The 26,593-nt window shown below is 42.6% G+C and overlaps 1 protein-coding gene across 1 annotated transcript; it reads right to left on the bottom strand.

The window, feature by feature from the left end:
- Positions 1–517: 517 nt before the first annotated feature.
- SLC35B4 (solute carrier family 35 member B4) lies at positions 518–26,501 on the bottom strand. Its single transcript, XM_083183325.1, has 10 exons — positions 26,238–26,501; positions 23,791–23,904; positions 23,599–23,701; positions 18,461–18,510; positions 13,567–13,648; positions 11,888–11,948; positions 9,035–9,144; positions 5,981–6,056; positions 4,741–4,816; positions 518–4,371 (listed from the first exon to the last, which is right to left on the bottom strand). The coding sequence occupies exons 1-10, from the start codon at positions 26,312–26,314 to the stop codon at positions 4,125–4,127; spliced, it is 996 nt and encodes a 331-aa protein (XP_083039451.1). The 5' UTR covers positions 26,315–26,501; the 3' UTR covers positions 518–4,124.
- Between the last annotated feature and the right edge of the window lie 92 nt (positions 26,502–26,593).

Here is a 26,593-nt window from a genome sequence, read left to right as displayed (position 1 = left end):
AGTAAAATGCTGGAGTTGTTTGGTTTAAAGCCTTAAACATTTGTAAATGCAACTTTAATGGAAGAATAGAGGAGTTTCACAAATATCAAAGTTTTTGGTCTAGATTTGATCCTTTCAGAAAACTATTTCCAGGTACGAGCGATCCCGTGTAATCCCAATCCTTCCCCAGCAGAGTGCAAAACCGCCCCTTCATTTAATCATTTACATTTTTATCCTAAAACGTGAACAGACAATGTCACAGCTGTGTATGCTAAATGTTTATATTACATTAGAATCAGCCTTATTGGCAGGGTATACTTGCATATACTAGGAATTTGTTTTTGGTTTGCTGTGCAACAGCCAGGTAGGTAACAAGTAACAGGTGGGGGAACACGTACAGTCAGTTAGTATTTGTGTACATAAAAATCATATAAAACCTGGAAGGTGCAAAATGTGTTCCATTAATAACATAGAACAGTGCACCCATGCAAAGCATTATTCTTCACCCCAAATACAAGAACTAGGTTAAGCATCCACATGACTGTATGGCAGAATGGCCATACTTTATTAGTATAGATGAATTTCCGACATATGGAGCAGCTGGGACAGGGGCCTGATTCAGGTTTGATAGATGATCAGTGAATTTACAAATTGATTATCGAATGACTGCGCATACCTACCATACACGATGCGCATGCTCAACGGAAAATAGTGACAGAAAAAAACATACATATGGATTGTAAAAGCAATGTTTCCGAAGCTTGAATGACAGGAAAATGGCACTTGGGGGGTGGTAGCCATCCATTTTCTGGGAGTGTACGAGAAAACGCGGGCATGCCCATGCCTTTTAAGGGAAGGTGTTTGACAATAGTGCTGGCCTCGATCAGTCTGTCTCTGATGCAGATTTGTGGAAGGGTCAGACTTACATTTGCATACAAGGAGAATCATTCTATGGTTTGTGAATTGTGGATTGTCTGGGCGACAGCTAACTACTCGCAGTCTACTGCGACTTCAGATCAGGGCTGAATCGGGCCCAGGGCATGGTTTAACCATGACTTTGCTCCATGTACAGGGACTGTGCAACTAGTAGCTCTTATTATACAGGTAGTCTGTAGCATCCTATTAGTACTACTGAGAATGGACCGATACTGGCCAGAAATATGATGGAGTTAAAAATAAATAAGTAGTAATCCTGGGGCAGGAAATATGTACACGTGCTATGCAGATCTGTCCCTACAAGGGGCCACAATAATGGCGCCTAAAGAAAGTTCACATTCTACCTTACTAGAGGGGACAGGACGGTCAACCATGATCTCATAGTCCCATGATTTTTCTTCATTACAGATCATCTAAAGCTGGGTACACACCAGGCACCGGTGAGATACAGTGATTCCTGTAACAGTACATTGCTAAAGCCATACTCAGTAAATGGTAAACAACCACATAATGTATCATTACATGCTGCACGTAACACCACGTTGCCTATGAAATTGTCCCATTGGATGTGCAGCACATCTAATAGGACAATTCGGTGAACATTACGCAAGATTTACAATATATTGTTCTGATCCATGTTGATAAAATTCTTATAGCGTTGTTCCCAGCTTAAATCAGTTTACAGATATGCCACCATACATCTATGCTGCAGTCACACCAAACAGCTCCTGTTAGTACGCCAAGTTGTACCAATCTTCTAGCAATATCAGGATGCACAAGTAGACACTGCTGATTCATTTGATATAGGACAATTGCACATTATGGGGGTTATTCTGGTTGATTTGCAAGGCTGCAAATTCACCGCCTTGCGAGTCCACCAAAGCCTGCCTTGCGAATGGTGGCCTAGCCAGCACCCATTCGCAGTGTGTGTTTGCAGGCACTGGCTGCGAATGGATGTTTTACATAAACAACCATTCACAGCCTGCGGGGAAAAACTCACATCATTTGATGGTCCCCAACCATCGAATGATGTGGAAGGCACAGGCACATCTAAGGTTGCTCAGAGCAACCTTAGATGTGCGGGTGCACTCTGAAGGAGTGGGCGGGCAGCTGACATCTGGTGGAGGTCAGCTGGCCACCCTCCCTGTGTCATCGGCCCATTAGCATGAGAACGCCCAGCATTCTCATGGGAACCCCCATGAAACACTGGGCGTTCCCATATGCATATGGACTTAGGTACGTACGCCCGGTGAACAATATGTTTGCCATGGACGCACACGGTGTATGCACATGCACAGAAATGACCCTGCACATATACCCACCATTGAAGCCCTTTTAAATATTCTGGTCTGTGCGAATGTACCAGAATAAGGGCCCGTTTGTGATTGAGTGATTCAGTATACACCTGGGATAGCCAACTCCAGTCCTCAAGAGCTACAAACAGTTAACATTTTCCAGGTCTCCTCACAGAATCACAAGTGAAATAATTAACTCCACCTGCGGACCTTATAATATGTGTCTGAGTAATTAATACACCTGTGCACCTGCTGGGTTACCAGCAAAACATGCACTGTGTGGGGTAATGAGGACCGAGTTCCCTGACCACTGCCCTAACACATGTTTTGTTGTGCTCTGTATACAGACTCAGAACCCAATTCAGATCTGATAACTGGGCCACTAATATTTGGAGCCCTGCAATCAGGCATACGCTGCCCCACCAGAGTAAAATCCCGCCCCGGGCATGCCTGTGCATTGCTTAGCACAGCTTGCTAAAATTAGCTGGATCGGCAATTAAGCAGCCCATACACGCTGCTATAAGGGCTGACCCGATGTGTGCTTTGAGGTGCGCGCTCCCACGCACCTCATCGCACAGTACAAAACGTATGTGCTTGCACATACTTTTTGTACCTAGTTGTCATCAAATCGCATCGCATTGCATGCACAACGTGTGCACATACAATGCAATGCGATTTGATCCGTGCTAGTACAGCACAGAACGCACGCTCACAAAGCAGCGTGTATGGGCAGCATTAGCTGCAAATCCATTCACAAGCCAATCAACATCCAATGGTTTTTCCAGTGAGTGCAGTCTGTGCATAAGCCCAGGATTTACTCATCGGCTGTGATAGAAACAGGCTGCTCGGGGCTGGAGCTGAGGTCACACGCCTTTCCCTAAAACGCCTGGGCAGGCCTGTTTTTGTCCCCGACAATCCCAGAAAATGGCCAGTTACCACCCACAAATGCTGGCTTTCTGTCAGTTAACTCACAAATGGCCAGCGACACATGAAAAAAGTAGCAGGATTTTACTGTAGGGAGGCCGTATGCATACGCATTCTATCCATAATCACACGACCTATGAATTCACAGCTGTGCAATCACACCTGAATTAGGCCCTCGGTCAAAAAATATACAAGGGTCATATCACATTAATCAGCAGAGTCTCCTGTGGGTCCTAGTCACATTGCTTTTAAATAAATACATCTTCATTAAAAAACAGGACAGGTACCAGGGGAGGGGAAGGTACCGTTTCAGAGCCATTCTCACTGCATAAAAAACGGCTCTGAAACGTGCAGGACTCTGCTTTGGAAACGGGTTGAAATACCGGTTAACTTTAACCGGTAAATCAACTCTGGCGCTTTCCCACTGCAGCCTTAAATGTTTAGAAAGGGGAAAAAAACGTCAATATACCGTTTAAGACCTGCAGTGAGAAAGGGGCATAAGTGTAGGATGATGTATCTCTAAGTAAATACTATAAGTAACAATACTGACTACAAAAACTTCAAAATAAAATTGTAACAAGTACAGTTGTCCAAACAATGCCATGAATACAGTATCTGTGACAGCACAAAACATCCCAAATACCCTCTACATAAAAGAATATAAAATATGGAGTCATTTTATCATTGAAACACAAGAAAATCTTCTGCAGCCGCCTCAATATACAAGATGTGCTCTCTCCCCAGTCACACCAAGATGCCTGGTTACCATTTATCCTACTGCTATTGACCTTGCTGAGCAGTAACACAATGACATTTACATAATGGGTCCATTGTGATCTACCTATTATCTAACTATTCCCACTGTATAAAACCTGAACAGAAATGAGCCAACAGAGTTCGGGAGCTTTCATTGACAGAACCTTCTAGAAGGAATAGGAATACTCCCAGTATTGCACACTGTAGGTAGCAGCATTGTGCATACCAGGACACCTAGTCTTTCTTTGTTTCCTTCCTGAACTTGCTGGAAACAGCCTGGATACTGTTCCACACCTCCGTGTATAGCAGTGTCCCCATAAAAACCAGTAATGTGCCAACCCAGTGCCAGGTGGTAAAAGGATTATTGAAGTACAGAATAGAAAAGATGAGGCTGATGAATTTCCGCAATGTGACGACCAGGGTAACGGTGAGAGAGGGACACTCTGTGGTAAGGATGAATACTCCTCGGATGCACACATATCTTTGAAAAAGTGTTAAGGCAAAGTGAGACACAGCAAACATGTTGACATTCTCATAAGAGGAGGCTGCATCATATACACTGAGGGGCTTCCTCCATCTATGGTGGATAAAGTTATCCACACAGGGCAGTTTAATAGATGTGTATGAGAAGGATGTGATCTATTATTACAAATATTTAAACTCCGCCCACTTTTGCATCAGTGTTACATAATGCTGCTGTCATCAATACCATATGCCATACTACTTCTGAAATGAAATATACAGTTATATTTTGCAAAGCAATAATCAGGTGCATGCCAGATGGACTTGCTGCTATCTCAGGGGTGAATGATGTAACAGAACAGCTGGAGCATCTTCCTGACAAGGATACTGAGTGATTACGTTCATGAGCAGATAAAACCACATGATCGGCATCTGGATTCCCAACAGCGGCAGCTGGAACATTTCTGAAATACATTTACCATGGACAGTAAAACCTCATGGAAAATGGTGGCTAGACATGCGTGCCTGTATTCATTAGTTGATTCATTATAAGTAGGTACTTTGTGCATTATGGACATGGAAGATTCCCATCAGACATCACAATGCTACTAATCTCGGACACTGAAAAGTGCGGTCTTGGATTCATGGAACAATTAAAAACAAAAAACTTTTTCTACAGACCCACAAGAGAATAATAATGCACTGTCTATTTGACTGTAGGGTAATTAGTGTACGCAGTTATAGGCCATACGCCATATTCCGCAGCACAACCAAACCTTGCATTTAGTTTCCTACACTCTTAAACAATTTCCCCTTTAAAAGATTTACTACTCTGCCATCAAGATTCACTGGTCAATGCAAAAGTTCTCAGACCCGTCCGTTTCTCACATTGGATCCTTATTGTCCCTTTAGCACAATAGTATAAATTTGGCAGTTTAAAATCAATTACTGGCAATAATTAGCTTATCTAGATCTAAAACGATTTTTTTTCGCAGCAGCTTTAAGATGCAAATGGAGTTAAAAATGTAAATTTAGTTGATCAAACTAAAGGCTAGACCAAGGATACTTTTATCCTGGATCATTTACCAACTTTAAAACTAAGGCACGGTTAAAAAAATGCACCGATATATTGGTAATGGCTGTGCTGCAGGGATCAGATACTGCTGTGCACGAGGTTGTACGCTATGGATATATTGCTGAAAATAGGGCACACATAATCCTATGCACGTGAAACAGGGCAGGAAAATAGCATACAGTAATTCCTACTTTATTAGTTTGCCATATTTGCCTCTAACATAATGATTGTATCAATCTCATTTTACTACAGCCCAGTTGTGAGGTCAGGCCTTTCTAGATAAGGATGCAAACAAGCAAGGTAATGACAACGGAAACGGAACGGTTAGTAATTCTGTAAGGAAAAGGTTAAATGGTTAGAAACCAATAATTAGGTTGTAGCTCTCTAGACACCTGTTACAAACAATGCTCTGGGGAGAAGTAGCAAATCACGGAGAGGGATAAAGTACTAACCAATGAGCTTCTGTCAGCCAGATAGTAGCTTATTGGCTGGTACTTTTTTTCTCTAAGATTTGCTAAACCTCCTCCTCTGGAAGAGGACTTTTGATACTCACCACTCTGACTGAACATAACAGCATGGTTATAGATGTCTGGGGAAAGAAGCAGGAATCCTGGCAAGGGTAATGCGTGCTGTCAACAGGGAAAAGCAAAATCATTGTTAGATTACACTTTTGCCTAAAAGGTCATCATGCAAGACAGACATTATAAACCCAGCTCAGGGAAATAACATTCACTTACATATACTGTAACTAGGACTGGCACAAAACAGTAACTTCTGTAATAAATGTTATAATTGCCAATTATAATGGTCTACTACCTGCTAAATGAGTGACCGAAGTACCCAAGTACAGGAAGGGGATTTTAAATAAATAGGTATAAATGATAATGTCACACTATGGGGGGGGGTATTTAATGTTCCATTTCAACGGAAAAACACCGAAATAGCATCCGCTTCCGCAAAGAATAATGGAATTTTCATTCAATGTTTTTCCTTTTTTCTGATTTTCGGAACAATAAGGATCAGAAAAGACATGGATCTGCAAATACACGTCTTTTTCTATGGAAAAGCTGGATATGCAGATGCTAATCCCGTCCGGGATTGAATAGTCAAATCCCATTATTTCCAAAAATGGAAAATAATGGGAAACATAGAATACCCCCCTATAGCTTTTACGGTAAGTACCAAAAAAAAGGACCAGATTATATAGGTGGAGCTACACAGTATGACATACAGCAACCAGCATAGAATACAAATAACTCGTGGGACACCAGCCACATGACATGAAAGTCAGTCATAGAGCCTTTCCGTTCTTTTTTAAGATGCAGTCACCATCTGGCCACACTAAAATTATACCATCCTCTCTCCTATGCTAAAAAAAAAAAAAAAAAAAAAAAAAAAAGACATGGTTTCAATGGATTTGTATAGAACTCTGGACTATTTTGAAAAAGTTACCAAACTTGGTCCTCAGTGCCCTCTTGATTTAAAGAGGGAGAGGGAGTGAGAGAGTGGGAGGGAGAGAGGGAGAGAGCCTGCGCTATGGTAGTTTCAGCGGTGTTCTGGGACAGTTGGCAGTGGCAATCTTAAGGTCCCCATACAAGCTGCAATAACAGCATGCGATGCGACGCGATGTGCACTCCCATGGGCATCGCACGGTTCAAAAAGTATGTGCTGCACATAATTTTTGTACTGCCCGTGGATCGCATCACACGCAAATCACATGCAGAACGTATGCGTTGCGATCCGCTCAATAACACGTCGCATTGCACGCTGCTATCGCAGCGTGTATGGGGACCTTTAGGGAGACTGAGACCAGCAACTTGGAGCATAGGCAGCTGGTGGTGTGTGAGACAAGTGCTGCCATATTCTGTTGCCAGGGATGCAGATCTCTGCTGAGAGTCATACCAGTGCAGGGCAGCACAGAGGCAGCGTGGAGGCCCAAATAACGTACAAAGATGTAGGAGCAGAGGCGGGACAGAGGCAGAAGTGCTATTAAGGCAGAACAAGGGCAGGCCCACTGCTGTGATGGACACCTGGCAGGCTGCACCTCTAGGGTATAAATACAGTCCTCCGTGAGCAGCAGTCACAGCCACATTGAGACAGCCAGGGATATAGAACAGTGATACAGTATCTGCAGCAGACTGGTAAAAGACTGAGCTAGCAATTTACACTGAACTACATAAATGGAGTCCAGAAGGAGAGCGACAAACTTCCCCTGCGGTTACATATTCTGTTATGTTATGTGAGCACTGGGATTTACGGTTTATCCTGTTACAAAGTATGAAGTCAGCACTATTGCACAAGTCAGACTGTATTACCGCAGTGTATCAGTGAAAAGCCGGGCAACGTAGTGTCAGAGAGCTCTTATATTTACTATGATAAACGTGCAAGCACTCTTAAGTAGTTGGGGAAGAGATGATTAGTAGAAAGCTACATGCATGCTATTAGTAATGTCGTATTTTGGTATATAATTGTTTTGTGTGCACTGTTAATTCAAATTGACATTGTAATTGTATGTTCTTATTGTATGTTTTGTTTCAGTTGTATTTGCTGAGAATATTTACAAGATTTACTTATGTGCCTTACTTAATAAATGTAATATTTGTGTTTGGTATACACCAACTGGAACATCAACCGAAGAAAAAGATTAACACCATCAGCTGTACTATTAGACTCCCTAATATTTCCCTGTAAATGTTAACCTTTGACATGATACATAGCCCGAGTGTTTCAAGGTGTGCTCAGCTATGCATATCCCTAAAACTTGGACTGTACACACGGCGGAAATTCAGCTCTATTTCTGAGTGAACTGACTAGATCGTTCAGAAATCACGGATCGCTCTTTGTCTATGCCCCCAAGCGACGGCGATGTGCAGTCCCGGGCATCACCATCTCCTGACTAGGGGGGTTATTCTGATTCACTCAGAAAGACACAATCACACTCTAATGGACATAACTATATGCACTGCAGGTGGGGCTGATGTAACATGTGCAGAGAGAGTTAGATTTGGGTGGGGCTTGTACTTCAAACGGATATCTATATTGCAGCGTAAAAATAAAGTAGCCAGTATTTTTCCTGCACAGAAACAAAATAAATCACCCAAATCTAACTCTCTCTCTACACATGTTACATCAGCCCCACCTGCAGTGTATACGGTTTTGTCCATTAGAGAGTTATTGTGCCTTTCCGAGTGAATCAGAATAATCCCCTGAATCTTGACTGCATGCAGTCAAAATCTAGTTAGATTGCCAGTGTCCACACCAGTGAACTCTAATTAGTGCAGATCGCTCAGCACAGAGCTGAAGTCGCCACATTTAGAGGTGTGGTTCAATAGAACTACAGTAAAAATAGAGTCAGTCAACACAGATACAAAAAGGTTAATATAAAACTGGCTGGCACCAGGTTTGTGTGATTCACCATACTGTATCTTAGCCAAATGACTGCAAATATGTACACACGCCACACTTCGTTCAAGGTTACATTCTCAGTGACCATAAGCAGTCTACCTTTTATCTGTCATCCTTTTGAATAAGTTTCAACTGTAAATCATTCAACTGGATACAAGTGAGAAATGTCCTAGTGTTCCTAGTTACATAAAGTAGGTCTTACATTGTAAAATAACGCTTCCTTAGAGTGTTTCCCATATTCCTTGTAGAGTGTTTCCTGGAAGATCCCCATTCTGGCCGAGAGTAGAAGGGCAAAGGTCAGAGCAGCAATACCTATAAAACAGCAGAAACTCTAATTAAAATAGCATTCCTGAAAGCCTCAGTTATGCCACATTTTCCCATCTGTAGACATCACTTATGCTTTTCAGTGAAAGGATAGCCTTGGCAGGGTGTTTAATGTGATCTGTTAAACCTAAATGACAGTTCAATTGTGCTCATTCCTTCTAATTTCCCTTTCCAAGCAATCGTGCAGCAGATGTGCACCAGGCACATGTCATGCATTCTTTGTAGAAAAATAAATGTAAAGAAAGCATGCTAACGCTCAGTACAAATCGTAACCTATGTGAAAAGCACAGTAACTGCCTAAACAATGACTACCTGGTTCCTAATTCTGCTAAGAAACAGTTAGAAAGTGAAACAATTTGGTTGGTGCACAGGTTTCGGCATTTATCTATGTGCCAGTTTCAGTCTGACCAGCTAATATGGTGAAGTCTCTATTGTATGGGGTCACAGGGACACCATTTCAGAGTGTTTTGTATTCTTATTAATATGTGTTTTTTTTTTTATGCCAGAGGTGCTCCCTGGAGTCAAATCTGTAAACAGATAGGACAATAGAGAAAGTCTACTCTTTTTGTGGGGCACACTTATTTTTGTTATACTTGTATAAATCTCTCCCTTGAAGAGGAAACCCATGCAGTGACATTACAGCAACTTTCCCCAGCAGAGTGCATTCCCTGGGCAGAGCAGTAAAGATCAGGTGATAAATTGCATTCAGTGGTGTTTTGGAACATTCACACATTGCCAATGGTTCTACCTCCAAACTAATACCCCGTTCTCATTGCCGCAAAAGCCCGGGTATTTGCCAGGGCGAGCAGTCATTTCTCGTGTTGCGCCTCTGTGTGAAAGGGTCTTTGTGAAATTCCCAGGTGTTATGCCCCGGGAATTAAACACGGGTTTTTTGCAGGGTTTTTCCTGGGTAATACACAGGTGTATGACAGTGTGAACAGGTTAGACCCGGGTTTTTCTCACAAAATGCAAAAAAGGAAGTTCATTGCATTGCTCAAAGCTGCTTTTTGAACAGCCAATCAAAGCTGCTCTTAGATGCCACACACTTGATGGCAGGCATACCAGGGGAAGCAGTGTGAATGGGGCAGACACAGGAATTTTCCCGGTCTAAGGTGCAGTATGAATGGGGTCTGTAGAGCTGAGATGTTCTGTGCTCCGCCAAAAACACGGGAACAAAAACCTGGGATTTTGCAGGGGCGGCAATGAGAACACAGAATAACACATTTACTTTGCGGGTTTATCACAAACTGCTGCTCTGGCATAAAAGTTTACAATGGCAAAACTTCTGGTAAATTGGTAATACCAGAGGTATAAAAGGTGCCCAAAAAAACACAGTAAAAGCTATCTGGACTATACAATTAAGAATTAAGAGGTCAATCATTATGGGAGCCGGACGGCTCCCCGACAGTCGGAATTCTGACAGTAATTTCTCCGACATCAGAATCCCGACTGCTCCCTCGTGGGGGTCCACGACCCCCATAGAGGGAGAATAAAATAGGTGGCGAGCGTGCCCGCAGCGTGGCGAGTGCAGCGAGCCCGCAAGGGGCTTCATTGCGCTCTCCACACTGTGCAGTCGGGATTCCGACGTCTGACTAATGACTGTCGGAATCCCGACTGTCGGGATAATATACCACACCCATCATTATTTGGTGAAAGGGGGCCAAAACAGTTAACATTTATCTTGTGAGGAAAATTTAAAAATTCTATAAATATAAAAAAAAAAAAAAATCGGGGCAAATTAATATAAGATAAGCTTAGGCTGGCCTTAATAAAATTACAAACAAATGGAGCAGTAGTTCTCAAAATCTGTCCTCAGGACCCCACACAGTTTCTGTTTTCCAGGATATGACAGCTAGGTGGCATGCAAAATGTGAAGTGTGTTGTGTTCTGAGGACACAGTTTGAGAACCACAAAAATAGAGGATCACAGTGACCTTTATAAAGTTGGCCTTTGACCTGTGACTGCTGCTAAATACTTCAATTGGGACATGGAGTCCATGAGATTTAAGCTAAAAATAAACTGCTAATGTTCCTTGAATGTCAAATGAGTAGTTGTATAAGGTTATAGTATTATCACTTGAACTGAGGTGTGGGGATTTTATAAATCATGGAAAACCATGGCCTGCACATAGCCTTGGGAAATGATGTTCTGGGCTGTAATGGAAATTTTATATAAAAAAACAAAAACATATCCCAGTAGAGGTGCTAATTTGTAGATGCAGTGGGAAGTGTACCAAGCAATCCTGACAAAGTCATTCCAGCACATGCTGATGCTGCCAAAGGAATCCTCATATACTGTACCTTCAACCACTATTCCAAGTTTTTCCACTCTTCTGTTTATGTATAAATACTATACATCCTCTAAATATACCTGATATGAGCAGCCTGATATTTATCAATAAAACATATAACCATAATAAACTGAAAGAAGTCCCCTGATGTAGAAAAACATCTTTAAATCGGACCATGTAAAGTAAAAATATGAGCAATGCATTGTACTAATGTTATTGATTGTGTAGCTGGGAAATAACCGTCTGCATCCTGGAAGTTATGGTAAAGATATCAAGCTTTTCTAGTCAGCAACAAGGGAGGCCAGCCATTATTACAGAGATCAGTCTGCAGAACATAAAATAGGCGTGGATAAGTTGGCAGGCTGAGCCTCTTTCAGATACACTTGCGTTTTAGGTTTAGCGGACTTTTACAATGTTTATTACATTTTTAACAGTACACACCTAAAAGCCACCAGAGAAAGGCTTCAAACCCCTCATCTTTGCTGGATGACGAATAGGTTGCCTACAAGAGAAGAGAAAACAAACAAATAAAAAAAAAGCCATAATGGCTTTTTTTTGGCATAATGGTAACTATTAATAAAGCTGCAGTAATTAATATGACTTATCACTCATAAATGTCAGAAAAATCAGCAGAGAAGGATTGAGCAGGAGGACTAATAAGAAACAGCAAATTCAATGCTTATGCTCTCATATTGGTGTATACCCAATTCCACAGACACATATACCCCTGTCATATTACTGTGCTAAGAGACCAACCATAGTCCTAGAAAGAGTGGATGTGTGGAACCATTGTTCTTGTAAACTTTGAACAGCTGATCTTGAGGATTATTTATTTTATTTTATGAAATAGCTGCTCTGCTATCTAAGGAAATATGCTATTAGCGATCAGGCGTGTTTGGGAATTGGAATTTGGATAAGATAAGATAAGAGGTGTTTCCTTACTTCTGGTGAAGATTACCACATCTACTAAATGTACTAAACCAAAGAAAGTACAACACAAAAAGCAAATTGTGTCTGGAACACACCATGTTGCAATGTAAGGTGAGCAAATTACTTTTTATTCTTTCTGTGAATGGGAAATACATTGCATGTAGCTAGAGGTTAGCTTTATTTTTACACTGCATTTTATATTTTCATTTGAACGCACCTGACCACCCGAAGCGTGGCGAGCGCAGCGAGCCCGCGAGGGGCGGCGGTACGCGTCCTCCGACCTTTTTATACCCCCTACTATCCACGTCGGCGTGGATTTGAGAATATAAAGTATGGCGAGCGCAGCGAGCCACCGAGCCCGAAGCGTGGCGAGCCCCGCGAGGGGACGCGTATAACTTCACAGGTATACTCGTCCGCTCGCCACGCTTCGGGCTCGGTGGCACGCTGCGCTCGCCACACTTTATATTCTCAACTCCACGCCGACGTGGATAGTAGGGGTATGAAAAGTTCGGAGGACGCGCACTGCCGCCCCTCGCGGGCTCGCTGCGCTCGCCACGCTTTGGGTTGGCGTCAATCGTGGTGTGACGCTCACAATGGGGTTGCTTAACTTTTTAACCATGACGGGGCCATATAAAATGTGAAATGGGTCATATTGGCCCATTTCACATTGTTTGCTATGTAAAATGGACTTAATCAAGTCCATCTCATCTTGTGCCATTATAATGGCACAAGACCGACGTGATGCTCACGATTTCAATGCTAAAAATATTTTAACATTGAAGCCTATGGCAAAATCGCGTCCATCGCGCCGCGGGCCATGTTAATGCACGCGACCGACGTGATGCTCCCGATTTTGCCTATGCCGGCAAAATGGACCTGATTTCAAAGGAAATCGGGTCCATCGTGTACCTTAACTTTAAGGTACACGTTGCGCAAGATTGTTGCCGTTCTAGGAAACAAGTACCGAATAACTAACTTAAGCTTACTTTGAAAATCTGGACCAATGCAAATAGATTTTGGTCAAAGTGTAAATTACTGTTATAAGCATTGTATATCTGCCATAATAGGTCCAATACTATGTAGACTATGTTCATATAAATATATTTCAATACGAATATGAATGTATGTATGTATGTATGTATGTATCAAACATATAGCAAATATATAGCACGACTGCTGAATAAAGTTACCACTTGTTTTGCAGACATCCATGTGCAAAGGAAGATCCCCATAGAGACTAGGACAATAGACAAGTACTTGGAAGAACTGTACCTGCAAATTACATAAACAAGTAGTTTTATTATACAAATACAATGTTACGAATACAAATACATTATTCACATACAGTTGATGAAACAAGCGTTATATTAGAATCAGACCACTTAAGCTCAACATGTAGAAAAAGTTAGTAACAAGTGACATAAAATATAGGAGATAAATGCGGATACTTTTAGTAAACGGGCACATTATTTAATAAATGAAATTATACTTCAAAACACTTTGTACTAGAATGCTACAGCGACACGCAGTCATTTGCACAATTCCAGCCAGTCGGAACCAAGCTGGTTTTGCCTTTTAATTAATGGCCCAATGTTATTTATCCCAGCTAGTCTCTGGAGAGTAAATGGATGAGCAGCTATGCCTTCCAAGAAACTTGGGTTGTGGATCAAGGATAGGATATAAGGAATGGTAGACATCCAGATCAAATTTGTGGTGGAGAATATGTGCCCTATTTATCCTGGTTGCCAAAAGAAGCAAAAATTCGTTTTCAGCAGATGTTATACCTTCTGGTGATGTTCGTGGAGGAAGGACAGCAGATCCATGTCACCACAGAAGCCCTGGTCTAAAGAGGTATTTGTATATGCAGATTGTTTATGGAGCCAAATTATCTCAACAGGGCTGCATAGGTATAGGCCAAAATGTCTGCAAAGTTGATACCCCCATTGGACTTGTGTTAATAAAGTTCCCACAGAGCAATTTGGAAGTGACCCCTGCTCCAAATAAAAAATATGAAACAAGGCGGTGACTATTGGTTATGATTTGTCATCATGCTTGATAATATGTACACCTGACCATTATGTGATTAATTGATCACGCTGTACCACATTTGTTCAAGTCAATAAAAAATAAAATAAAAAAATTTATAAAAAAAAACAACATATGAAACAGGAAGTACTTTGCTGCAGATCCGCTTTAGTCAGGATCACTGGAGAGACTGCAGAGGGGGACAAAATAGTTTTGAACAGGTCCGGGAGTTGATGAGAGACTTCCTCTTGTGTGCATACCCCCCCTTACTTTTGCTCCTCCTCGCAGCTGTACAGGTGGGCACAGGTAGATGCACAGGAGGACAACTTGCCCTTTTGCAGAAGACCAGGACTGAGACCCTGTAACAAACCTGGGCCCAGGAAATTAGTACCCCATACCCTGTCACACAAACCCCCCCACCCCCATCTCGGCGTCTTTGGAGATATAGCATGTGCACGGTGCTGCTGGCATTGGGTGTTGGTATTGAATGCAAGCAGAGGGGGGTGGGGGTGTATCCTTGTCAAGGTTGAAGATTTCATGAAGTGTGTCTTGGTCTTTAAAGTAACATCTGTTTGAAGAGCCCACATAGTATGCCATTCCACCCTGCATTCTGATTGTGAAATAAATCACCAGGCAATATTTACTGAAGAGCCTATAGATTATGCAAAAGGTCCATAGGCGTGCGCAGCACATTTTATTAGGGGGTGCACTGTCAAAGCGGTGTGCCTAGCACCACCTATTGGGCATGTCTAACACCGCCATTGGGTCTAACACCGCCAATCAGACATGCACTCACTACAATATAAAATGTCTCTCAGCCACACCATTATATCCTGCCTATTTCAGTTGTAATCTTCTAATTACTCTGTGTAACAGTACATGCAGATAAAGTCAAAATCATATCTGGATGACACAGATATGTAGTGATATGACAATGGTGTAATACAATTAATAATGCAAAACACACATAATTGATTGGGCGCTTATTTTACTGGAATACAGGTCTAAAAAGCAAAAGTCTTTGGTAAGAGGTATTGCTAGTATTACTAGCAGCAATAAGTGTGAGGGTCAGGGCACAGCATTAGGGGGTGCCTGTGCACCCTTAACACTCAATGTGCGCACGCCTATGAAAAGGACACTGAAATCCGCTCAGAGATGTTATGTTTGGGTTAGAGTAATCAATTCCTTCTGTGACAGTAGCCAGAAGGATGATGTGGCTGCATCCAGCACATATGCACTCCAAATAAGAGTTTGCTACTTTACTCTTTGAAGGCTCCCATTTATTTGGTGATAAGGTAGAAAGCCTTATACAGAACATGTATAGTTGAAGATCAAATAGATTGACACTAGATAGGAAAAGCTGTTTTTTTGTTTACTGGATTAAAAACCTTTTAAGGTAGCAAGGGGTTACAGGCCAAGACGCCTGTATGGCAGACATTACCAGATAGGTTCCTCAATGCAGTCCTTTTGCCAATATAATAGAAGACAGGACTAGAAGTCATCACAATGACCATGCCGAGTCTTCAAGGTGTTGTAGGAGAAATACATTTAAAATCATGAATTGCACAAAATCTATTTGAGACAACTGGGTGTTGGAAATAATTTCTGCCAGTTGCAAAATAGAATATCGACACCTAGAAAACATAGTATGGTCACCTCAATACAGGACAGGAAGTCAGTTGCACAAAACAAAGGTAATTGTGATAGTACATCCTCTTTAGGATTTTAGTCTCACCTGTTTCTTGTAAAAGGAAACAAAACCATCATGATTCATTCAGAGTAATTCTTGGTTAAACACAACTATGGAAGCCATCTAAACTATTCTTGAACTAGGCAATGGAAAATATATGGCTTCAACAGAACATCAGGAGACCTACGTCCATATTTCCATTGCAAAAAGCTATGGGGTTCCTCAGATTACATATATTGGGCATCCATTAACAGTTTAGCTGCCTCTCCAAGTTAACAGAAGCAACAAAAACATTTATCAGAGTGCTTATAACCCTCTTAGCGGAATTGTGAAAACAAGATGTAACAATATAGCCATATCTGCACAATATCCTGATCAAAGTCTCCACAGCAGCAAAATCAAAGAGTATAGTGCAGGCCAAAGAAGATCTTCAGCCTCATGGATGCCAAAAATATTGAGGGCCAGATGCACTAAGCTTCTAAAGTGATAAAATGGAGAGTGATATACAGCCAACCAATCAGCTCCAACCTGCCTTGGCTGGCTGTTTATCACTCTGCATTAGATCACTTCTGGCCCTGAATGATTGGGAATGTTAAAGTATGTCCTCAGAGTACACTCAGCCTAAGCAGGGTCAACTTTGTGAGCATGGAAGTCTCAGGCTCCGGCTAAAGAACTCCTGAGAGCTGCAGGGTCATCAATCTATTTTCCAATCATTACACTTTGGATGTTTCAAACATCAAACTTCAAAGTACAGTGCTACAAATAGCAACAACAAAACATTGTCATTGCAGCAAATAAATTTTTTGTTACTACTTCTAATATCCCTCCCATATTATTTCTTGCAGATATCCCATGGATGACTGAAAAAATGAGTGCCAATTTAGGGGGTTATTCTTGTTCATTCAGATGATCGATGTTGAGCATGTGCACGTTTCTGCGCATGTGAAGACGTAGGGTGCGTGCACCCACGGCGAACTTTTGGTTCGCCGGGTGTACGCACCGTACATGGCGTGCAGGGGCGGAGAAGGGCGATGGGCGCCGGGCTGCATCACCATATGGGAACGCCCAGCGTTACATGGACGTTCCCATGAGAACACTGGGCGTTCTCATGGTAATGAGGTGGTGACGCGGGGGCTGGCAGCTGACATCACAAGATGGCAGCTGCCTGCCCATATCCATCCCAGCATGCACGCATATGGAAGTGACTAGAAAGTCACTTTTATATGCGTGTACTTTCCACATCTTTCGGTGGTCGTGACCGAAAGATTTTGGAGGTTACCCGTGGCATACAATTGGATGTTTATGCTAAACATCCATTTGCAGCCTGTGCCAGCGAACCCGCGCTGCGAGGGGGGGGGCGGGGACGTACATTCGTCGGGTGAGGTTTGGTAGATTTGCAAGGCTGCAGAATAACCCCCTTAGTTTCTTGGAAGTAGCTTTGATTTGTGCCCGATTTTAAGGAGTAACATGCAGAAGATTTGTCTCCTGCATGTAATGGTGATCCCAGCACTGCAAACAATGTTACAAAACTGGAATCCAACATTGCAGACCACCAGCTACTGTAATTAGGCCTCAGCTTACAAAGCTGACTAATGGAAGGGAAGGCTGTGAGGTGACACCGACATTCTAGGAACACAGGCCTCCCCCTGTTCCCTCAATGCTACTCACAGTTCATCAGGCAGTGACAGAGGGGGAACTACTGGCGACATTGCAAGGTCCATTCTGCGTATGTGCAGATTCGTGATAATTAGGAAATCTGTGTGCTGGAGCACCATCTCTGAATCAGGCCCTCTATCCATAAATAACACGGCCATGGACAACGCCAAATAAACAGATTATCTGGCAAGAATAATCCATTGATTTATCCCCACACTATTGTTACATTGTGCCATTCTATATTATATAAAGTGTTTTAACAAAAAAAATATATATATAGAAGCACATCCATTATATAGGGCAAACATGATTACTCCTGCTACCTGTTGCAGAGGTTGGCCATTGAGCAAATAGACCAGTTGCTAAGTACAATTATTGTAACACCCAAATCACTGGGAGTTTTACTAGCATAAGTATCATCCAGCATTTAAAGCAGATTATGAGGTGGGAGAAAAGAAAATACGAGCGGGGCACCTGGACAAACCATGCTGTTCTGCAGGTGGGGGACATATTTAAATCTGCATAGAAATTTAGTTTGGGAGTAAAGTGTCCAAAAGTACAATCTGTATAGAACATGTTGTGTAGCATTTGTAGGCTACAGGCAAATTCAGACAATATTCACTCTGCATGGAAAACAGCTATATGTATTTGCAGCCCTTGCATTGCAGCTCAGCATCATAAAAAAAAATAAAAGTATAAATAAAAGAACTTACCTCTTTTTAAGAATTATAATACCTAGGATCATATTTGCAATCAAAGATCCCTACAAAAAAAATGTTTATCATATAAAATACATGTTTTTCTAGAAAACAAAAGTATTAAATAGGATGCATGTAAAAAAGATGAACTATTATATAATGCTGTAAGGCAGGGCCTAGCCCCCCCCCCCCCACACACACACACACACACATACACCTTTCCTCAAAGTTCTTAGAAGCTGCCCAAACATCACCCCCAGCAAACACACCACCAACTCTACCAAAGATGCCGCAAAACAGTAATTTTTTTTAGCGATTTGACATTTCATTAAATTGCTCAGAAAATGCCTGAATATTGCTGCATGATTTAAATGCGCGGCCAGGTGGGTCATTATCTGCCGCCGATTAAGAACCTGCATGCAGGTTCTTAAACGGCTGGGGCCAGCATTCTCAGCAGAGAACACTGTCACTGTGCATCGTGTGTGCTGAGCGACCTGAGCGATGTAGCATCGCTCAGAACACATGTCGCTTCACGTGTAGGGACCATAACGCTTGCTCCCACATTTATAAGCAATAAATATAACCCAACACACACCAGATAGGAGGTACAATGAATCGCCACCACTACACTCACCCAAAACCATATATTTATAAGCAGCACACCACCTCACGTCCAGAGAAACAAGGTTTGGAAATGGCATGCTCAAATTTGATCCCTCTCCTTAAAACTCTTGCTATAAGTTATATGAGTTACTATTACCAAAGATATCTGCTGCTTCCACCCTCATTACATCTTGACGATACTTAATATTTGCATAAAATATACTTTAATACCTTAAACCAGACTTTGAGAGTGATGCAGAGAAGGTAAATGCAGCGATACTAAGGCCTGTATCACTGGTTAACAGTACATTCCATGTAGTACAGTTTCACTGATTCTTGCTAAAGGGTCAGTAATTTCACAGCCAGACTAAACAGGTATAACTAAAAAAATAAGTGAAGGCCAAGGCTACCCGCCAGCAATTTTTATTATTTTACATGCACATCATGTTGCTCTGAGGATCCGCCCATTGATTTGCCTTGAAACGTTTGCCTTTTTTATGCTGTGTATCTTACTGTATGACTCATTGAGCTATTTGTTTTTAATAAGTAAAAGGAGCCAATTCCAATGTGTGGTGATCTGGACTTACAAGAGCACCGCCCATCCGCATAGGAGACTCAAGCAAGGTACATAACAACAGCATACCTTCTCTGGATAAACAGGAATAACTGACCGCTATGCTTTGGAGTCTGAATATTTGAACTCCTTACAAGTTTCTCAGACACTGGTTAGATAACAAGAAATCATTTATAATAGATTTTCAGTGTTAGCATTTGGCTGTTCTTTAAAGTAAAGAACAAACTATTTATGATTGTAGCTACATTATACAGTTCTCTTAAGACCATGAGGAAACAGGTCAGAGATACCTGTAATAAAGAAAATGTTTTATGTTTGCAACCTCAAGACATCCATTTACTTGTCAAGTTATATTTACATACGGTAAAGTATTAGTAGGAACGTTAGTAGTCTGTAAGCCAGGCATGTCCAAACTATTGCCCTCCAGCTGTTGTGAAACTACAAGTTCCATAATGCCTTGCCATAGATTTGCTATTAGGGAATGCTAAAACTATTGTAGAAAGACAAGGGGGATGGACCCGCTACAGCTTAAATTAGATTAATTTAGAAATAATCTTGTACCAGCGTAATAAACCACTTAGGCTAATGCTTGTGATTCTGGTGCTGGTGGTGCGCCCAGCGTTCAGTAACTAAACTGAAAATGGGGGATTTTTTTACCTTGCAGCGGTGCAAAGAAAAAGACAGTAAACGCTTTGTGGGCGCACTCTTGTAACAAAAATTAATTTAATGTGTAGTGAAATTAAGTTAAAACTTAGCTTTTATTATAAACTCTTGATTAAAATAATAGGCGCGTTGAAAATATTTTGGTATTCAATTGCTTGGGTTTTGTTGTGTGATTGTATGCGATATATTCTAGTATAATATATCTAATGAAAAATAGGTTACAGTCACACTTTTATATATCATTCAGTGCATATAGTCATCTCAGGTACATGAGCCCGAGTGACCGTAGGCTGCAAAAATGAGTTGAATCCCCAAGAAGATTGTTGTTTTTTTGGGGGGGATTTGCTGCCCCACGTCACGAACAAATATGTAGTATACAATGATAGGCCTGAATTGGCTAATTAGTAAGGAACATAAGCAGTAGGCGGCTCTGAAACCACTGAATGGTGATATCCAGACCCCACACACAAAGATACCACACCTGGACTTCTCCAGGGGTCACCCACCTGAGTACTGTCCAGGCCCTTCACTGCTTGGCTTCCAAGTTCGGAAGGATGTTGGGCAGGCCAGTGAGGTATGGTGGTATACTGTATGGGGACCTTAGTCACCCCCAGTGGTCCCAGTCAACCGCTTGCGTATCCGAGATTATTGCTGTCACAGCTATGCTCACAAAAAATTATTGTTATTAATACTGCAATTAATTAGTAAAGAGATAGATCTCTAAAGTCACTGTACTCCCTGATACCTCCGGGTTGTATCCACAAGATTTTACTATGGATGGTGGTTATGTCAGATGGTACTTTGTAGAAGGTAAATAATTACAGCACAATTTCTAATTGAAATTACAGCAGAAAGTCATCCAATATATTGTACAAATGTTTAGAAATTAAATTATCCTATGTTGCCGGGTGCCAGTGATATTACTGTTCTTAGCTGCCTGTAAGCTGTGGTGGTTTAAAGTATGCAGCTCACAGTCAATTGCTTGATCACACACCAAGATTAAGTATACTGTGGCAATCAGGTTGATGTAGGTTAAGGCTAGACGGTGTTATGACGTTAGCATGAAAATAGATACACTATAGCCACAGTAGATACAATATAGCCAAACCCGTCCTCAGTGGCAGATAGGTGAAGGTTATAAGCGGATGATATGGGGTATAGCAATGGTTAATTAGACGGAGCAAGACTGGGACACTCTGTAAGTCCACGGTCTGCTCCCGTACCTTGACCTGCTTGTGCTCCGGCAGGTGGATGGCGTATCGTGAGAGAGGTGACGCTGAAAACTCCTCCGGCAGTGCGGGTGTTAGGGGCGAAGTCTCCCGGGTGATCAGCCGCAAGTGCAGGCTGTGGAGTCCCGGCAGAGACGTCGCTGATGAGCGTTGAATTGTGAGCGCTGGTCAGTAATAATCCCGCTGCTGGTTCTCTAGTGACGTGGGGGGTGAAGCGCTGCATGAAGAAGCCGTCGTAGGCGAAACACGTGTCCAGCCGCCCCCCACGTCACTAGAGAACCAGCAGCGGGATTATTACTGACCAGCGCTCACAATTCAACGCTCATCAGCGACGTCTCTGCCGGGACTCCACAGCCTGCACTTGCGGCTGATCACCCGGGAGACTTCGCCCCTAACACCCGAACTGCCGGAGGAGTTTTCAGCGTCACCTCTCTCACGATACGCCATCCACCTGCCGGAGCACAAGCAGGTCAAGGTACGGGAGCAGACCGTGGACTTACAGAGTGTCCCAGTCTTGCTCCGTCTAATTAACCATTGCTATACCCCATATCATCCGCTTATAACCTTCACCTATCTGCCACTGAGGACGGGTTTGGCTATATTGTATCTACTGTGGCTATAGTGTATCTATTTTCATGCTAACGTCATAACACCGTCTAGCCTTAACCTACATCAACCTGATTGCCACAGTATACTTAATCTTGGTGTGTGATCAAGCAATTGACTGTGAGTTGCATACTTTAAACCACCACAGCTTACAGGCAGCTAAGAACAGTAATATCACTGGCACCCAGCAACATAGGATAATTTAATTTCTAAACATTTGTACAATATATTGGATGACTTTCTGCTGTAATTTCAATTAGAAATTGTGCTGTAATTATTTACCTTCTACAAAGTACCATCTGACATAACCACCATCCATAGTAAAATCTTGTGGATACAACCTGGAGGTATCAGGGAGTACAGTGACTTTAGAGATCTATCTCTTTACTAATTAATGACAGTATTGATATAAAAAAAAAATTTTGTGAGCATAGCTGTGACTTTTTGCTGTAATTTCAATTAGAAATTGTGCTGCAATTATTTACCTTCTACAAAGTACCATGTTACATAACCATCACCCATAGTAAAATCTTGTGGATACAACCCGGAGGTATCAGGGAGTACAGTGACTTTAGAGATCTATCTCTTTACTAATTAATTGCAGTATTAATAACAATAATTTTTTGTGAGCATAGCTGTGACAGCAATAATCTCGGATACGCAAGCGGTTGACTGGGACCACTGGGGGTGACTAAGGTCCCCATACAGTATACCACCATACCTCACTGGCCTGCCCAACATCCTTCCGAACTTGGAAGCCAAGCAGTGAAGGGCCTGGACAGTACTCAGGTGGGTGACCCCTGGAGAAGTCCAGGTGTGGTATCTTTGTGTGTGGGGTCCGGATATCACCATTCAGTGGTTTCAGAGCCGCCTACTGCTTATGTTCCTTACTAATTAGCCAATTCAGGCCTATCATTGTATACTACATATTTGTTCGTGACGTGGGGCAGCAAATCCCCCCCAAAAAAACAACAATCTTCTTGGGGATTCAACTCATTTTTGCAGCCTACGGTCACTCGGGCTCATGTACCTGAGATGACTATATGCACTGAATGATATATAAAAGTGTGACTGTAACCTATTTTTCATTAGATATATTATACTAGAATATATCGCATACAATCACACAACAAAACCCAAGCAATTGAATACCAAAATATTTTCAACGCGCCTATTATTTTAATCAACAGTTTATAATAAAAGCTAAGTTTTAACTTAATTTCACTACACATTAAATTAATTTTTGTTACAAGAGTGCGCCCACAAAGCGTTTACTGTCTTTTTCTTTGCACCGCTGCAAGGTAAAAAAATCCCCCATTTTCAATGCTAAAACTATTGCAAGGCATGCTGGGATGTGTAGTTTCACAACAGCTGGAGGGCCATAGTTTGGACATGCCTTCTGTAAGCTAATTGTCAAGAACAGTTATACTGGAGTTGTGATGTGTGACAATTGGAGCAAGTTTGTTGTTCCTACTCACCGATCTAAATATCATGTGTAGCGGCATAGAGATATTCAGGTTGAGGGCATAATTGTTCACCACGCTCACAGTAAAAAACATTGCCACCATAGTAATGTAATACCTTTTAATACAAAAGAAAAATGAAACATTATAAAGTTAAAAGGTTTTAAAATATGGGCTCATCATCTCCATGCAGCAGTGACAAGATACCTTAATGGAATAGCTGGCGGCTTCCTTCCGAACTGTGCCTGGAAGATAAAGCCTTCTATTGCTATGAACAGAAACTGCGCAAAAGTCACTATGTTTCCACATCCTGGGAAATTCCTATGGAGAGACACAGATGAGAACATGATATGCAACAATAAAACAAGACATCAGCAGCAGTTTGGCAGGGTTTATTATTATGGTATCCTGTTGCATAGGCGTGCGCAAGGGGGGTGCACAGGCACCACCTAATGACCGATTGCTGCCCCTCCTTTAGAATGGCAGCAGCAGTGATGATGCGGCTGGCTGCTGAGCAGTGCAGCCGTGTATTGTAGTCCCCGCTGCTGCCCGCCCACCCGTGCACAGCAGTCTGTACAGCATCCTGCAGTCTCCTTCATGTCTGTGCACGTCCCCCATTAATTGGTCTCCTGCTGCTGTTGATGTGCAGGATCTCAACAGCAGCGGGACACCAATCAACGGGGGCCGTGCGCGGACATGTGGATTCTTTTCTTCCTGGTGACAGAATCGCCCACCATGCTGTCCCTCTCCTGGAGGTGTGAGGGATGCTGCTATAGCTGCTGAAGGGTGAGTGTGCCAGGGATGGCCACCAGGGAGCCGGCGTGTTTGCTGAAGCTGCAGGGGGGAGTGGGGGACGTACCCAGATAAAGCTGGCCCTAGGCATAGGCAAATGCCTAGGGTCATGCATTTCATGCCTAGGGCCGGTTCAAATCAGGGTTGGATTGTGCCACCAGCAAATATCTCTTTCTCAGATAATCCCTTTCATGTCCCGCTCAAATGATCCCCATCTGATACATAGTTCCGCAGCTGTGATAGCATCTGAGACTTTGTCTCCTGGCGCACTGCGTCTCCCCTGGGCACGTAATCCCCCGCTGGGCATTGAGCATGTAATCCCCTGCTGGGCAATGAGCATGTAATCCTCCCTGGGCAACAAGCCTGTAATCCCCCTTGGGCAACGAGCATGAAATCCCCCATGGCAACGAGCATGAATCCCCTGGTATCAAGAATGTAACTCCTAGCAACGAGCATGTAGGTAAGCAGTACTTATGTGGCATAATGTGTAATGGGCATCACAGTGTGTGGCATAATGTGTAATTGGCATCACCGTGTGGCATAATGTGTAATGGGCATCATAGTGTGTGGCATAATGTGGAATGGGCATCACAGTGCCAGGAGTAATGGGCATCACAGTGTGAGGCGCAATGTGTAATGGCTCACGGTATGAGGTGCAACGTATAATGGGCATTACGGTGTGTGGCATAACGTGTAATGGGCATTATGACGTGAGGTATACTATGTTATGGGTGTGTGACGTGTAATACGGTGTAAACTTCGGCGCTCACTGTACCTATTGTCCATGTTTTACAAAAATGTTTTAAGCCCTGGCATAATGTGTAATGGGCATTATGGTGTGTGGCATTATGTGTAATAGGCATTAGTGTGTGGCATTATAGTTGAAGTGCATATACATAAATAAGTCACCTTCTATTTAGTTTGCATTGATGCCAAGTAGGCGGTGATGGTAATGCCCAGTAGGCATGATGAACACGCCCCTCCAATGGGCTGCACACGCCTATGTCCGGTTGCCTTATCTACAATAACTAGATCAACCACATTATGGTCGACCTAAGCCTTGTTAGACGCATAAAGTTAGTCGAGTGCGGCTAGATAAACAGTAACGGAAGTTAGATTCCAGTTAGAGCGACAGGAGCGTGGTCGACATGAGTTTTTCCCATTTTTTTTGGCGCCGAATGTCACAGGTCAACTTGGCTCATACTTTACTATCCAAGTGGACAAAGAGTAAGATTATAATAGTGTGCTGAGCGCAGCAAGGTACTGTGCCCAAAGCATTGTGAGCGCTGCGCACTATGCAAGGGGACACTGTGCACAGGACCCCTGTGACATTCGGCATAAAAAATTTAAAAGATTCATGTTGACCATCGAACACATCCCCGTTGTCCTAACACTGGAGTCTAACTTCCGTTACTGTCGATCTAGACGTGGTCTACTATCTTTAGGCATCGAACTAGACAGATTTGACAGTCGACAATAATATGGTTGATCTAGACAGCGTCAATCTGCTATACCATGACCTGTCATTATGCATGGACCTATATTCATACATTAACGTGGCTTATCACTCACTTTGGCCAAGTTACCTTCTCTAACACCACTGGTATTTTAATCGAACATGAATCAGCATCTCTAATAAAAAGCAAATGCTATGGCCAGCTCTATACAGCCAGTCATGGAATTTTCAGTGTATACGTTCACTTCATACAGGAAATGCCACATACAGCAATTACTAGGTATTCGTGATAAAGAAAAAATACATTTTAAATAAATGTCAAACATATTGTACATTGCCAGGCTGCCCAATGAATGAATGACAACGACTGTACAGCATGAGACGTGTTATGTCCTCACTGTCTCACCTCGCTAAGAGTTCTAAGAAGACCACATTGCTGCAGCAGCCAGAGAACACTAAGCCCACGGCGACAGCCGGATGCATGGTGGCCACAGACAGCTGCAGCCGCCTCCTCCTTCTCCGTTTGACACCCCTGTGCCAGCACCGTGCCTCGGACCCACCACCGGCTTCAGCTGCTGCTGCTGCTATTGACACTGGGAGGTGTGGCCACGTATGGCAGATAGCGCACAGCTTTCTGGGAGTTGTAGTGTCTCCCGTACGCACATAGGCATTCTTAGAACGCAGCTATCATGGAGAGGAAATACAAGTCCCGAAGCGCCTTGCGGCAGCCGTGCCGCGCGCCCTCCTGCTCCACCCTCTTTT

The sequence above is a fragment of the Crinia signifera genome, chromosome 4 (assembly GCF_055691185.1).
Source record: "Crinia signifera chromosome 4, ASM5569118v1, whole genome shotgun sequence".
In the NCBI taxonomy this organism is placed as follows: domain Eukaryota; kingdom Metazoa; phylum Chordata; class Amphibia; order Anura; family Myobatrachidae; genus Crinia; species Crinia signifera.
This window is presented reverse-complemented; position numbering and strand designations above follow the sequence as displayed.